The 14,256-nt window shown below is 48.6% G+C and overlaps 1 protein-coding gene across 6 annotated transcripts in view; it reads left to right on the top strand.

Annotated features, from left to right (window-relative positions):
* The window catches only part of TBC1D5 (TBC1 domain family member 5), a 741,959-nt gene that overhangs the window by 689,638 nt on the left and 38,065 nt on the right, over nucleotides 1-14,256 (top strand). For all 6 annotated transcript variants that reach the window (XM_073677953.1, XM_073677948.1, XM_073677951.1 and 3 more), the window contains one exon: nucleotides 5,232-5,331. In XM_073677953.1, coding sequence (XP_073534054.1) covers nucleotides 5,232-5,331 — 100 coding nt within the window. The remainder of the gene's footprint in view (nucleotides 1-5,231; nucleotides 5,332-14,256) is intronic.

Here is a 14,256-nt window from a genome sequence, read left to right as displayed (position 1 = left end):
AAATCTACAAATGTGGTTTACCAGATTAAATGTCCGTGCGGCTTTTCATATATTGGAGAAACAACGCAGTCAGTAGGAACACGGGTTAATAAACATAAATCCACTATCAGGTGTGGAGATACTTCGCTTCCCCTTCCATTACATTTTAAGGAAAAAGGACATTCAATAGCCCAATTGAAATATCAGGTACTGGAACAAATAGATACACCTAGAAGAGGAGGCAGTATCAAAAAAATCCTTTTACGTAGAGAAGCCTTTTGGATTTATACTTTGGGAACTTTATATCCGAATGGCCTGAATCGAGAATATGATGTTAGTGGCATTATGTGATTAGGATAATGAGTAATATATACATCCTATTTTTCTTTCTAGACATCTCAGATGCGATGAAATCCTGAAGTATCTGCATAGGAACAAATGGGATGCATATTGTACTTGCCACATTTTGTCGGGTTAAATAAGATTGAATGCGGAGATAAGACATGATATAGGCTGGACGGCTTCCCTATGTATTTCTAGGAATCACGGGTGGACAGTTAATTATACTGTCACATTTAACGAAATAAATAAGGTCTAATTTAGGGAATAGAGGATAACAAAGGATAAATTTAAAAAGTCACTCTTATCTCAGACAACGATCTGGGGGAGGTGAGAATCACTTAGGACATAGATGTTCTCTATTCCCGTATGTCTGTGATTATTCCTTCAGTAGTAGCTTTATATGTAGTTACAATTTATAATGAGATATAAAGTGATATAGAAATAATATGATGAATTTTTTCTACTATGTGAATTGGGATCTATGGGAATATGGCAGTATACTGATCTCTTTATAAGGTATTTACTAATAGAATTATAAAGGGCAAGAGAATAAAAGATAGATTTAGTCACTTGTTGCAGGCTGTTCATGAGGAATCAGTTGTATATACAAATGTAATAAACAGTATTGTTCTAATAAAAAATCTTTTTGAAAAAATCTAAAAATATCAAGGATTTTTTTCCAGAAAAATGACATAATGTTGAATGTGTTTAATAAAAAGAACATTGAGAAATTTAGATGGGAATATCTTTGATACATTTATGAAATGGAATCCATGTTTTAGGATTTATATTCTCATATTTGGTTGGAGATTATTTTTATATATATGAATTTACTTGTCATTGATATATTTGATTCCATGGGAAATATTAAAAAATCTTAAAAACATTAAGGATTTTTTCTGGAAAAACTATGAAATGTTATATATTTTTAGCTAAAAGAATATGGAGAAATAAAGATACAATGTGGTATATGCATGCAATAAATTTTACAATCTGAGATGTATATGGTCATATGTGTAATTGAGGATTATTTAAATATATGAATTCACTTGTTCTTTTTCATTATGCAACTTGAGTTTATTATTGCTTAATTTTTTGTATGTTGTTGTAAATTCTGTTATATATAATTTTTTTTTATTGGTCTACTCTTTTTTTATGTTAATGAGAATTATGTCATTTCCGGGGATTTATTTATAAATATCCTGACTGAATGTATTTAACCACAATTGAAAAAGGCCTTGGACAGGCTGAAACGTCTTGTGTGAGTTGTGGAATAAATCAACTGATTATCAACACGTGAGTGCCGGGATTTACATTTCAAGTGCAAGCAGCTTTAGAGGACTTCGTGGAAGAAATGACACGCAGGGTAGATAGGGTTTCCCTCTATGCCAGTCCTTTCACCGAGCTAAATACAACTCTCAGCCAAAAAAGTTGTGGACTGGCTCCGTACCGTCCCTGGCCACATTCACCTGGCCACATTCACCTGTCCACGTGTTTGTGTTAGGCGATCCTACCCAGTAAGTGCACTGGGGAGGGCACGGGTAATATTGTGGGACCCGTGCTTGTGGAAGGCGGAGGCCATACCGGGAAATATAGTGGCGGCTGGGGACCGAGTATGGACACCCGGCCGCCGCCGGCATGAGGTTGTGTAAAGCTTCCGCCTCCACGAGCTTAAAAGGCCATATTTCAAGTGCAAAGAGCTGCCCAGAAATCTGGCAGTTTAGTGTTGCGACCTGTGGGTGGGTGGGTGGCTGGCTGCATACTTGCACTTTCATTCCAAGTAACAGAAAGCTAAGCAGATGGTGGCCTCTATCATCATCATGGCCTCACCTCGGCACTATGAACTCTCCTGAAGGAGAAGCCAGGGCCCACCGGAGGAGTCTCCGGTTCTCTGGTGAGCCCGTCCAACCCTGCCGAAAAGCAGCCCTGGCTAAGAAACGTGTGGGGGAAGGTTCCCGGACACTCTATGGCTGCTTTTTTAATGTGGATCGGCCATGCTTATGCATGTTGTTTCTCAAAACGCATTACAGATCAGGCCATTGTCCGACTCTGTATTCAAGAAATTAAATGCGCAAAGAAAGTGTGTGTGTGTCAAAGCACCACCGACAAGTGCGAGTTGATGTTGGACAGGCTGCCATTGCTTTTGCAACAAGCTCAATTACAGGACTTCCTGGGAGAAATGACACGCAGGGTAGATACGGTTTCCCTCTATGCCAGTCCTTTCACTGAGCTAAATACAACTCTTAGCAAAAAAAGTTGTGGACTGGCTCCGTACCGTCCCTGGCCACATTCACCTGTCCACGTGTTTGTGGTTAGGCAGTCCTTCCCAGTAAGTGCACTGGGGAGGGCACGGGTAATGTTGTGGGACCCATGCTTGTGGAAGGCGGAGACGACACCGGGAGAAACAGTGGCGGCTGGGGACCGAGTAATGACACTTGGCCACCGCCGGCATGAGGTTGTGAAAAGCTTCCGCCTCCACGAGCTTAAAAGGCCATATTTCAAGTGCAAAGGGCTGCCCAGAAATCCGGCAGTTTAGTGTTGCGGCCTGTGGGTGGGTGGGTGGCTGGCTGCATACTTGCACTTTCATTCCAAGTAACAGAAAACTAAGCAGATGGTGGCCTCTATCATCATCATGGCCTCACCTCGGCACTATGAACTCTCCTGAAGGAGAAGCCAGGGCCCGCCGGAGGAGTCTAAAAGGCTACATTTCAAGTGCAAGCAGCTGTCAAAAATTTGGCAGTATAGTATTGCAGCCTGTGGGTGGGTGGGTGGGTGGGTGGCTGCCTTCATACTTGCTCTTGCATTCCAAAGAATGGGGTAGGGACAACTGAACGCTGCAGTGGGACAAGGACGTGGACAGTGATTGTTGCAAGTCTGCAACGACAGGTACATGGCGGGAGGCATCTTCGCATGCACCAAGGATCACTTATGATGGGCACACTTTTAGGCAGTGACCTGGGAGTCAGAGACGTTTCCAGAGGTCTTCCCCATGCTGTTCCCATGTCTTTTCAGCACTGTATGCATGTGTCTGATGATGTGTCACGCACCACATGGCCAGATAAGGTTGTAAAATGTTAAAATGGCATTTCCTGGTGAATGGATTTGTCTTGGTTGAAAACAATTCAAAAGTGCAAAAACGCATCAAAAACGCTACGCAACGCAAGTTGTGGTGGAGTATTTTTGTTTTTAGTTATTTATTTTCCCTTATATACAAATCATTACCCTGGAAAGGATGTTCCTTAACATGTTTCCCAGGAAAATCCATTTTGGTTTTGTTTTTCTATGTTTTATTGTGAGTCCGTAAAAGTGGTGTAATACTCTGACCACGTTGCTGACAGCAGTGATCTGAGAGTCAGAGATGCTTCCCCATGCTGTTCCCATGTATTTTGAGCACTGTTCCCATCGATTTGGACAATTTTTAGGCCCTCTGCAGACCTCCGGGGGAGCCACCTGAAAAATACTCGAGTTTCCCATAGACTTACATTGGGCTCATTGCTCGGGTCGAGCACCCGAGTATTCCAATTTGCTCGACCGGAGCATCGAGTACACGAGCATTTTAGTGCTCGCTCATCACTAACAACTACGAACAGCATCACATTAGGGTGTTTGTTACACACATGGAAATTGTTGTTGATGTTTTTTTGTTTCTTTCTTTTATCACACTGTAACCGTTTGTAAATCCTTTTTGTTCCACACAAACTTCAAATATATTAACTTTTGATAAAAATAAAGATCTGAAATTTCAAGCTGTGCTATTTTTTAGAACTTTTTTTTTTTTATATGAAAGCTTCTCAGTAAAGAAAAAACACAGACAGTATTGATTTCCTTAAGCTTTGGTGCTATCAAAGACTTTTTTATTTTAGAATATCATGAAAGACAAGGAAAACAAACTTTTGGATCGTTGACTAAATAAAGGATATTTTTTCACTTGAAACCGAATAACCAAACCAAATCTAATTTTGGGCATTTTATGAAAATACATATTGGATACAAGATAATAAGTGTAGTTAATGAACTGAAAGATGGGCAGTTTCCTAGAATCTATGAACACAGCATTTAGAAAACCATAGACTTAAGGGGGAAAAAAAAAAAAAAACTAATTTTAATTTATTAGGTCCAAGTACAAAACATATAAGTTGTGCCATTATCATTATGTATCAATTATAGTACTCCTGGTGTTTTGGACAGTATTCATATAGCCACCAGTAGTCAAAACGTATTGGTAGAACATTTGCTTCTAATATAGCGTTAAACCCATCTATATGAAGATTCATGGTTGCTTTCTTCCCATTCCCAAGGTTTCCTGAGGATTCTTAGTAGATTTTATAACCTAAACCTAAAAACGCACACAAAAACGCATGTTTTTTATGCAACATTTTTTCTACCAAGAGACACGATTTTGATCCAGAAATGTCTGCAGCAAATACTTACCGTGTGCATATACCCTTAGAACAGTAGTAAAAGTTGGTTATTAGAGTAGAGCCATTTTTGCAGAAGTCACAACCATTGAATTTATCCTTTCTGAATCTTGTGGTACAACTGTATCAAAATGAAGATGTTCATCACTTTCTGATCATCTACATTTATCCTTCTCAAAAGACCACCTTATTTAGAAGAAGACCTCTTATCTAGACAAGATTTTTTTATTGACGGAATTTTAGTTCCTTTGCGTGTTAATGGCATTCTTTTGTTGGGGTGATAACTGTCTAGTTAGACCAGTTTCTCAGCTATATTAATATGTATTTATTAATATGTATTTATTTTTATCTTTTGGGGGGGGCAAATCACATTGAATTACTGACTGGACAGTGAACTAATAAAAAATAATCTACATTCTAATTTCAGTTTTTGTTTTAAATTATACTTTTATAATATATTGGTTCTAAAAAGGAATATCATTTTGTTCATAGGAGGAAGATCTTGAAGCGCAGGTTTCATTCCTTCAGGGACAACTGAATGACTTAGATGCGATGTGCAAGTACTGTGCGAAAATAATGAATACTCACCTTGGTAAGTAGTAATATAATTCACCACATATCGAAAAACTGTCTCTTTTTCTTAAGTTAATGAATGTGGAATAGTATTTTTATTACTATTATAGATGTTCAGGTCAAATTCATGTCTTTTATTTAAAGTTCTACATTATTACTATAATATCCTTCATCACATTCAACAATTATCACCCATTATTCTTACATCAAAATGAAAAAGAGTTTACTGCATGGCGTGTATATATTTGGACTTAAGTATTCTAATATTGGATACCATACATTACAGATAAAAGTTGAAGTGTATCTGTCATCAGATTATTCTGCCCTTATGTATAGCCAAAGCGGAACAAAAATGATGCCTGATTTAGAAAGCTCATCATTAAATACTCTAGTAAGAAATTCTGAGTTATTTGATGGGGATCCCCTTTTTAGGACTCTTATTTATAAGCCAAAGAAAACACAGGCTACAATAAGCATCTATATCTCTGGTTGAAACACCACATCCTTGTGACGCGCCCCTGGGCCTGTGTCGCGCTGCGTTGCGCACGCGGGAGCTTACCCGGAGCCGGATCTCTTGAGGGTTGTAGTCTCGTGGCAGTGACCCGGTCCGTGCCCAGGGAGTCAAACTGAGCGGCGATGTAACAGCGGTAGATGTAGGACGACTACGCCACCCGTTGAATGCAGCTATGGAGCTGCCGCTGCAGGACAGTCCGCTGAGGCCGGTGGATGGATGGTGCAGCGTAGATGGTATAACCCCCAACGGGAGGGGTATGGCCTCAGGGCAGCAGATGTGGAAGATGGGGGTAGCAGGAACCACTCAGAGACGGTGCGGTGTAATTCAGGGTCTTTACTGGTAACAACGATAGACCCTCCCGGAGTACTTGCTAGTGAACGGGGCCTGGTCAGTCCTTGAGCAGATGGGATCTCCCCTGGCCAGGCGGAGTTGTAGGCCTCCCAAACTGACTGTACTCTTCTGGCTACCTTGCTAGAAGCAGATATAAGTGACGCGCCCCTGGGCCTGTGTCGCGCTGCGTTGCGCACGCGGGAGCCTACCCGGAGCCGGATCAGTGGAGGGTTGTAGTCTCGTGGCGGTGACCCGGTCCGTGCCCAGGGAGTCAAACTAGACGGCAGTCTATTAGTAGTAAATAGTTGATGACTACGCCACCCGTTGAGTGCAGCCAGGAAGCTGCTGCTGCAGGGCAGACCGCTGAGGCCGGTGGTAGGATTGTGCAGCGTGATAGTATAACCCCCAACGGGAGGGGTATGGCCTCAGGGCAGCCGACGTGGATGATGGGGGTAGCAGGAACCACTCAGAGACGGTACGGTGTAGTTCAGGGTCTTTACTGGTAACAACGACAGACCCTCCCGGAGTACTTGCTAGCAAACGGGGCCTGGTCAGTCTTTGAGCAGATGGGATCTCCCCTGGCCAGGCGTAGTTGTAGGCCTCCCAAACTGACTGTACTCTTCTGGCTACCTTGCTAGAAGCTGATGTAAGTAGCCCACGTCCCTGAGTGTACCGTGTGGTGCTCACCCGTATGGCCGGTGACTCGGGGCCTTCTAATGGCTTCCGCTCCACGATGGCGGTGCTGGTCCCACGCGTGTGACCGTGCCTTCGGGCTTCTGGGCCAGAGGACCTGAAATCCCCTGCCTGACGGATTCTGCTGCTGGGTAGGAGTTAGTCCCCACAGCCTCGGACTCCGGGTCCGGTAAAGAATCTTCTTAGTCAGGGCGAGCTCTGCAGCTGCCAGCCCCTGACTCCTTGTAACTCTGCTGTTTCCTATGCTGCTTCTTGTCTCCACTCTCCTTGTCTGACTCACCCTGCCTCAGCCCCGGGTTTATACAGGGGAAGTTCTTCCCCTCCCAAGACTGGGCAGGAGGTGTGGCATGCACAGGATCCCTGACCAAAGGACCTCCCACCTGCTCTCAGACATAACATTACATTACTGTGGAAAACCAGACCCCTGGGGTGCCACATTCCCCCCTAGTGAAATTTAGTACTCCGGGACTAAACACATTTAGAAAAACATAACAAAGTATAACAATAACAATACTATAAGAAAAACACATAAGATGGTTACGGCGTGTCCGCAACCGGATGCAGTCTTTGAAGAAAAGCAAAGGTGTCCATTTCACCAACACAGGGAGACGTAACCAGGTAGGGGTCTGTCCTACCCCGAGTCCTTAACAGTCTCTAGTCCATCCTGGGTTACGCTCCAACTATATACAAGGATTCCCGGTAAATCCACCAAGGTTTCCTAAAAACAACTGGAAACACAAAATTATACACAAGCAACAATACACAGATAAACATAAATAAAACTATTTTTACACTTCAAATTCTCCAGCGTGCGGGTAACTGGCCTCTAGTGGCCCTAGTGGACCTACGGAGCTGACTGTCTGGCCCTGAACTACAGGGTGTAGGAGCTGTCAAGGGTAAACTGGGCAGCTGTCTACCGGCTCTTTGTCTCACTAGGGGTACGGCAGGCTCACTATAAGCAGAGGGTTGATTCTCCTGTTCTACTCGTGTGGAGTCTTCGGCCTCCTGGACCGGCTGTTCTTCCAGCTCTACCCGTTGCTCCGTAGGTTCTTGGGATGATGGTTGGAGGAAGGTGAGTACGGGTACCACAACTGCACCATTGACTTGAGTCCAAGACCGAGGGAAGTCCCCGAGCACGGTACTAACCATATCTTCCCTTTCTCCCACGGGTCGATGGTCTTCTTGTTCCTCTTCAGGGTTCCTCAGTTGTTCGGGACACTTCTTCAGGTGGTCCCGGGATACAATGGCTGTGGTTTCCCCTCCGTCTTTACTGATGGTACAGACCTTCGGGTTCTCGTGGCTTGAGGGCAGTACGGTGTACGGGTCCTTCTCCCACTGGTCATCCAACTTGTGGAGCCGTCTTTTCCTCTTCAAGACCTGCTCTCCGGGTACCAGGGGAACAGCGGGAGCATACTGGTTGTAAGTCTTCTCTTGTCTTTCCCTAGCCTGACAGAGACTTCGCTCCACGCTCTCTTGTACTCTCCGGTACTGCTGCTGCCTCTCGGTGTCCCAGTCTGTTTCTGGTGAAGTGTCCTCAGGTGTCAGGACTCCCATTTCCAGGTCAACAGGTAACTTACCAGGTCTCGCCCTCATTAGGTAAGCCGGGGTACAGTTGGTGGAACCTACCGGGATGTGGTTGTATAGGTCCACCAGATCGGGCAACTTCTCAGGCCACAGACTGCGTTCTTCCAGGGGCAATGTTTTTAGAAGATCCATTACCACCTGGTTCATTTTTTCACAAAGTCCATTAGTTTGCGGATGGTAGGGTGTCGTCCTTATCTTCCGGCAGCCATACAGATTGCAGAATTCCTGGAAGACCTCCGCTTCAAAGGCAGGTCCCTGGTCCGTCAGCACTTGGTCCGGGTACCCGTGTGGACGGCAGAAGTGCTGCTGGAAGGCTCTAGCTGCTGTTTGAGCCGTTAAGTCCTTGACGGGGACGACAACCAAGAACCGGGAGTAATGATCCACGATGGTTAACGCGTAGACGTAGCCACTTCTGCTTGGGGTCAGTTTTACATGATCCAAGGCTACCAGTTCCAACGGTTGCCGGGTGACGATGGACTGCAGGGGAGTCTTCTGGCTGGCCCGGTCTTTCCTTCTCAGATTGCACGGGCCACAGCCTCTGCACCACTTCTCGATGGTTCCCCTCATGCCTACCCAGTGGAACCGCTCGCGCAGCAGGAACTCCAGCTTTTTCCACCCGAAGTGTCCAGCTCCGTCGTGGTATGCCTCCATCACCATGGCTGCGTCTCTTCGTGGCACCACTACTTGCCAGAGTAGTTCATGCGTCCGGGAGTTGACCATTCTGCGGCACAACTTCCCCTTGTAAAGGAATAGTCGACTCTTCTCCGCCCATAGCTGTTTGGCTTCCTCCGGAGCGTCTGGTTCAAGGCGAGCCTCCGGCCGAGTCAGCATCTCCTTCACCAGTCGGACGGCAGGGTCGCTGTCTTGCGTTTCCGCCCAGTTGTAGTGGGGTAAGGGGTTCAACGTAGCAGCCTGCTTACCCCTTACCCGGTGGGAATACTGGATAGTCCCATGACGGTGGAACGCAGGGAGTTCAACTTCTTCCAGTCCCTCCGGATCTTCTCCTTCGTCCGGCAGGTTGGGCATCCTGGACAGGGCATCCGCGTTAGTATTGGAGCGTCCTGCCCGGTATTTGATTGTGAACTCGTAGTTGGACAGACGGGCCATCCACCTCTGCTCCAGGGCACCGAGTCTTGCCGTGTCCAGGTGTGTCAACGGGTTGTTATCCGTGTATACGGTGAACCGGGAAGAAGCGAGGTAATGCCTAAAGCGCTCGGTGACTGCCCATACCACGGCCAGGAACTCTAGCTTAAATGAGCTGTAATTCTCGGGGTTCCTTTCGGTGGGTCGCAGTTTTCGGCTGGCATAGGAGATTACTCGTTCTCTCCCCTGCTGAATCTGGGACAGTACGGCTCCTAGCCCGATGTTACTGGCGTCGGTGTAGAGGATGAAGGGCTGGCTATAGTCCGGGTACGCCAAGATTTCATCCCCCGTGAGGGCCATCTTCAGCTGGCGGAAGGACTCTTCTTCTAGCTCTTCCCATTTGAAGGGCGGCTTCTGGTTCTTGGCCTTTCGGGACTGGCCTATCAGGAGGTCCTGCATAGGCGCTGCCTTTTTGGTGAAACCGGGAATAAACCTTCGGTAGTAGCCTACCAACCCTAGGAACTGCCGCACTTCTTTTACGCTGGAGGGGCTTGGCCATCCCTTAATTGCGGTGATCTTATCGGGGTCGGGAGCCACTCCGTCAGCGCTCACCACGTGTCCCAGGTATTGCACCTTTGGTTTCAGGAGGTGACACTTGGAGGGTTTCACCTTTAGGCCGTAACTCGCCAGAGCTTCGAACACCTCCGCCAGGTGTTTCAGGTGGTCCTCATAAGTTTTGGAGTATACGATGACATCGTCCAGGTACAACAGGACCGTCTCGAAGTTTCTGTGGCCCAGACAGCACTCCATTAATCGTTGGAAGGTTCCTGGGGCGTTGCAGAGTCCGAACGGCATGCAGGTGAACTCGCTAAGTCCCATCGGGGTGGTGAATGCGGTCTTCTCCCGGTCCGCCTCTGCTACAGGAACCTGCCAGTACCCGCTAGTGAGATCCAAGGTAGAGAAGAAGTTAGCAGATCTTAAAGCAGCCAATGACTCCTCTATCCTTGGTAAGGGGTACGCATCCTTGTGTGTGATACGGTTGATTTTCCGGTAATCTACACACATCCTCATGGTGTTGTCTTTCTTTTTGACTAAAACTAGTGGGGCTGCCCAGGGGCTACAGCTATCCCGGATTACCCCAGCCTCCTTCATGTCTCTAAGCATCCCCTTGGCGTGTTGGTAATGTGCAGGGGGTACGGGTCGATACCTCTCTTTTATGGGAGGATGATCTCCCGTGGGGATGCGGTGTTCCACCCCCTTGACTCGCCCGAAGTCTAACGGGTGTTTACTAAACACTCTCTCATACTCTTGAACCACCCGATAGACTCCTTGTTTCTGATGTGAGGGAGTGGAATCAGTACCCAAATGTAGTTGCTGACACCAGTCCTCCATGTCTTTCTTAGAGCCGTTACCTTCCTCCGGGTGAGATGGAGGCAAGGGTTCCACAGATTGTATAGAATTTTGATTAGTGGTATATAATTTGGCTAGCGTGGCATACCGGGGCAGGTACACTTCCCTCTCCCCGATATTTATTATGCGAATGGGCACCCTCCCATGGCGTACATTGACCACCCCCCGTGCTGTCAAAATGGTGGGCCTACTGTCTGAGTAAACTGGTTCTACCATTGCCTGGTAATCTCTACCTCTCAGACCAATAGCTGCCCGGCACCAAATCATCATTTCACTTTTTGGGGGCATGGCAATAGGAAAAGGGTCACACATTCTTACGCTACCAATCTCACCGCCGGAGAGTTCCACTTGTTGCCGTTGCATCAGTGCCCGGATCTCTTTCTGGAGCACCCGCTGCTCGCCGGAGCTGGCGTTCTTGGCAACCTGCTGTAAAAGGAAAATCACCTCTGCAAGACAGTTTTCAATTACGTTAGTTCCTAGAGTTATTTTTGGGTGACTCTCATGTTTATCAATATCTACAATGATCAGTCCCTGTGCGGCCAGTTCGACTCTACCGATTTTGAGGGTCACCTCTTTAAATCCGATCTGTGGCACGGGCTGGCCATTGCTGGCGATGATACTCAAGTCGTCGTCAGGGTAGCGGGTAATATCCGAGTCATTCCAGTACTGCTTGAAGAGCACGTACGGGATGGTGGTGACCTGTGACCCGGTATCCAGTAGGGCACTCATGGGAATGCCATCCAGTACCACAGGCAAGACTGGACGTCCTCCCACATATCTGTCGCGCCAGTTCGATGGGCCTGGTGATCTTTTTCCTGGGGGTTGGCCCTCTACCCCAGGTTGTGCCCGTTTAAAGAACAGTACCTTTCCATATGTCCGGGTTGATTGCAGCGGCGGCAGATGGGTTGTCCGTCCTCGCTGTATCGGTCACTGGGTCTTCCTCTGGCCGGTGGGGTCCTCCTTGGTCGACGCCACGGGATGTCCTCCGGTCCGGATGCCAGCTGGATCTTCCCTGGGATGGAAACCTGTAAAGACTGCACAGTTCGGGTTAGCGCAGCAACGCTCTTAGCTAGCTCTTGGACCTGATGGCGTAGGTCTGGAGCCGGGTCATTGTCCAAAGCCTGCGCATCAGCTCCCACAGGCCCTGCCGACAAGGGCGCCGCCTTCTGGTGGTAAGTGATAGCTGGGCGCCTGTGGGTCACAACGCCACCCGGTGCCGGTTCTCGGAGCACCCGGATGGCTCTGTCCTTGAACTGTGCAAAGTCCAGATGGGGATCCTGTAAGGCCATTGCCCGCAACTGGGTTCGGTGGGCATTGCAATATAAACCCTCTATAAATTGTTCAGTCAACAGCTTGTCCTCGTTTCCCACCCCATCAGGGTCGGTTTGCTTTATGGCCCTCAGGGCCTCTTGTAGGTTTAGTGCATAGTCCCTTATACTCTCATGCGCTCGCTGCTTGCACCCGTAGAATCTAAGCTTAATCTCGGCTGAGGTGCGGGTATCAAAGGTGTCCTTCAGCCGGGTTAGTATCCCTGCGACAGTCTTCCTCCCAGGTGGCCAGGATTTTACTTCCCTTTTGGCTGCCCCGGTTAGTTGGGCCACCAGGATGCTCACTTTTTGCTCTTCTGTGAGGGGGTACACCTGGAAGAGGCTATCCAGCTTTTCTCTAAAGTCATGCAGGGTATGTGACTCCCCTGAGTACTGGGGTAGCCAAGCTGCTCCCGGGATATAGGGCATGGTGAAGGGCATAACTGCAGCAGCGGTAGCGCTGGCGGGGGTTGAGGCAGTGAAGCTCTCCTCCGTATCCGACATCTTCCTCCCCCTAGTGGACCGTGGCCTACCTTGCGATGATCCTCTTCCGTAGGCCGCGGCTCCGCAGTGGATCGTCAGGGTTGAGGACCTTCCGTCGCGCTCCTGTGACGTCGGCGTCTGCTGGGCTCCTTCCAGGACCTTACGCAACGTCCGGACGTGAGGCGGGGCTTCAGTTCTCGCGCGCTTTCGGAGTCCACGCCCCTCTTCTTCCCGCGCGGCGTCCTCAAGATGGCGTCCAATGGCGGGAAAACTCCACAGATGGCGGGAAGAAGGTCGAAGATGGCGCCGGATGGCGGGAAACCTTTACCACTGGTAAGTTTGAACAGTCTTTGCTTTTCAGGCACGCAGTACCCGGTGGTTGCGGGCACGAAATCCTGCCGACTACGCCAAAGTTGACGCGCCCCTGGGCCTGTGTCACGCTGCATTGCGCACGCGGGAGCCTACCCGGAGCCGGATCAGTGGAGGGTTGTAGTCTCGTGGCGGTGACCCGGTCCGTGCCCAGGGAGTCAAACTAGACGGCAGTCTATTAGTAGTAAATAGTTGATGACTACGCCACCCGTTGAGTGCAGCCAGGAAGCTGCTGCTGCAGGGCAGACCGCTGAGGCCGGTGGTAGGATTGTGCAGCGTGATAGTATAACCCCCAACGGGAGGGGTATGGCCTCAGGGCAGCCGACGTGGATGATGGGGGTAGCAGGAACCACTCAGAGACGGTACGGTGTAGTTCAGGGTCTTTACTGGTAACAACTACAGACCCTCCCGGAGTACTTGCTAGCAAACGGGGCCTGGTCAGTCTTTGAGCAGATGGGATCTCCCCTGGCCAGGCGTAGTTGTAGGCCTCCCAAACTGACTGTACTCTTCTGGCTACCTTGCTAGAAGCTGATGTAAGTAGCCCACGTCCCTGAGTGTACCGTGTGGTGCTCACCCGTATGGCCGGTGACTCGGGGCCTTCTAATGGCTTCCGCTCCACGATGGCGGTGCTGGTCCCACGCGTGTGACCGTGCCTTCGGGCTTCTGGGCCAGAGGACCTGAAATCCCCTGCCTGACGGATTCTGCTGCTGGGTAGGAGTTAGTCCCCACAGCCTCGGACTCCGGGTCCGGTAAAGAATCTTCTTAGTCAGGGCGAGCTCTGCAGCTGCCAGCCCCTGACTCCTTGTAACTCTGCTGTTTCCTATGCTGCTTCTTGTCTCCACTCTCCTTGTCTGACTCACCCTGCCTCAGCCCCGGGTTTATACAGGGGAAGTTCTTCCCCTCCCAAGACTGGGCAGGAGGTGTGGCATGCACAGGATCCCTGACCAAAGGACCTCCCACCTGCTCTCAGACATAACATTACATTACTGTGGAAAACCAGACCCCTGGGGTGCCACATAAGTAGCCCACGTCCCTGAGTGTAACGTGTGGTGCTCACACGTATGGCCGGTGACTCGGGGCCTTCTAATGGCTTCCGCTCCACGATGGCGGTGCTGGTCCCACGCGTGTGACCGTGCCTTCGGGTTTCTGGGCCTGAGGACCTGAAATCCCC

Source organism: Phyllobates terribilis, unplaced genomic scaffold (assembly GCF_046119375.1).
Source record: "Phyllobates terribilis strain yellow unplaced genomic scaffold, ASM4611937v1 Scaffold_4__5_contigs__length_816908805, whole genome shotgun sequence".
NCBI lineage: Eukaryota > Metazoa > Chordata > Amphibia > Anura > Dendrobatidae > Phyllobates > Phyllobates terribilis.
This window is presented reverse-complemented; position numbering and strand designations above follow the sequence as displayed.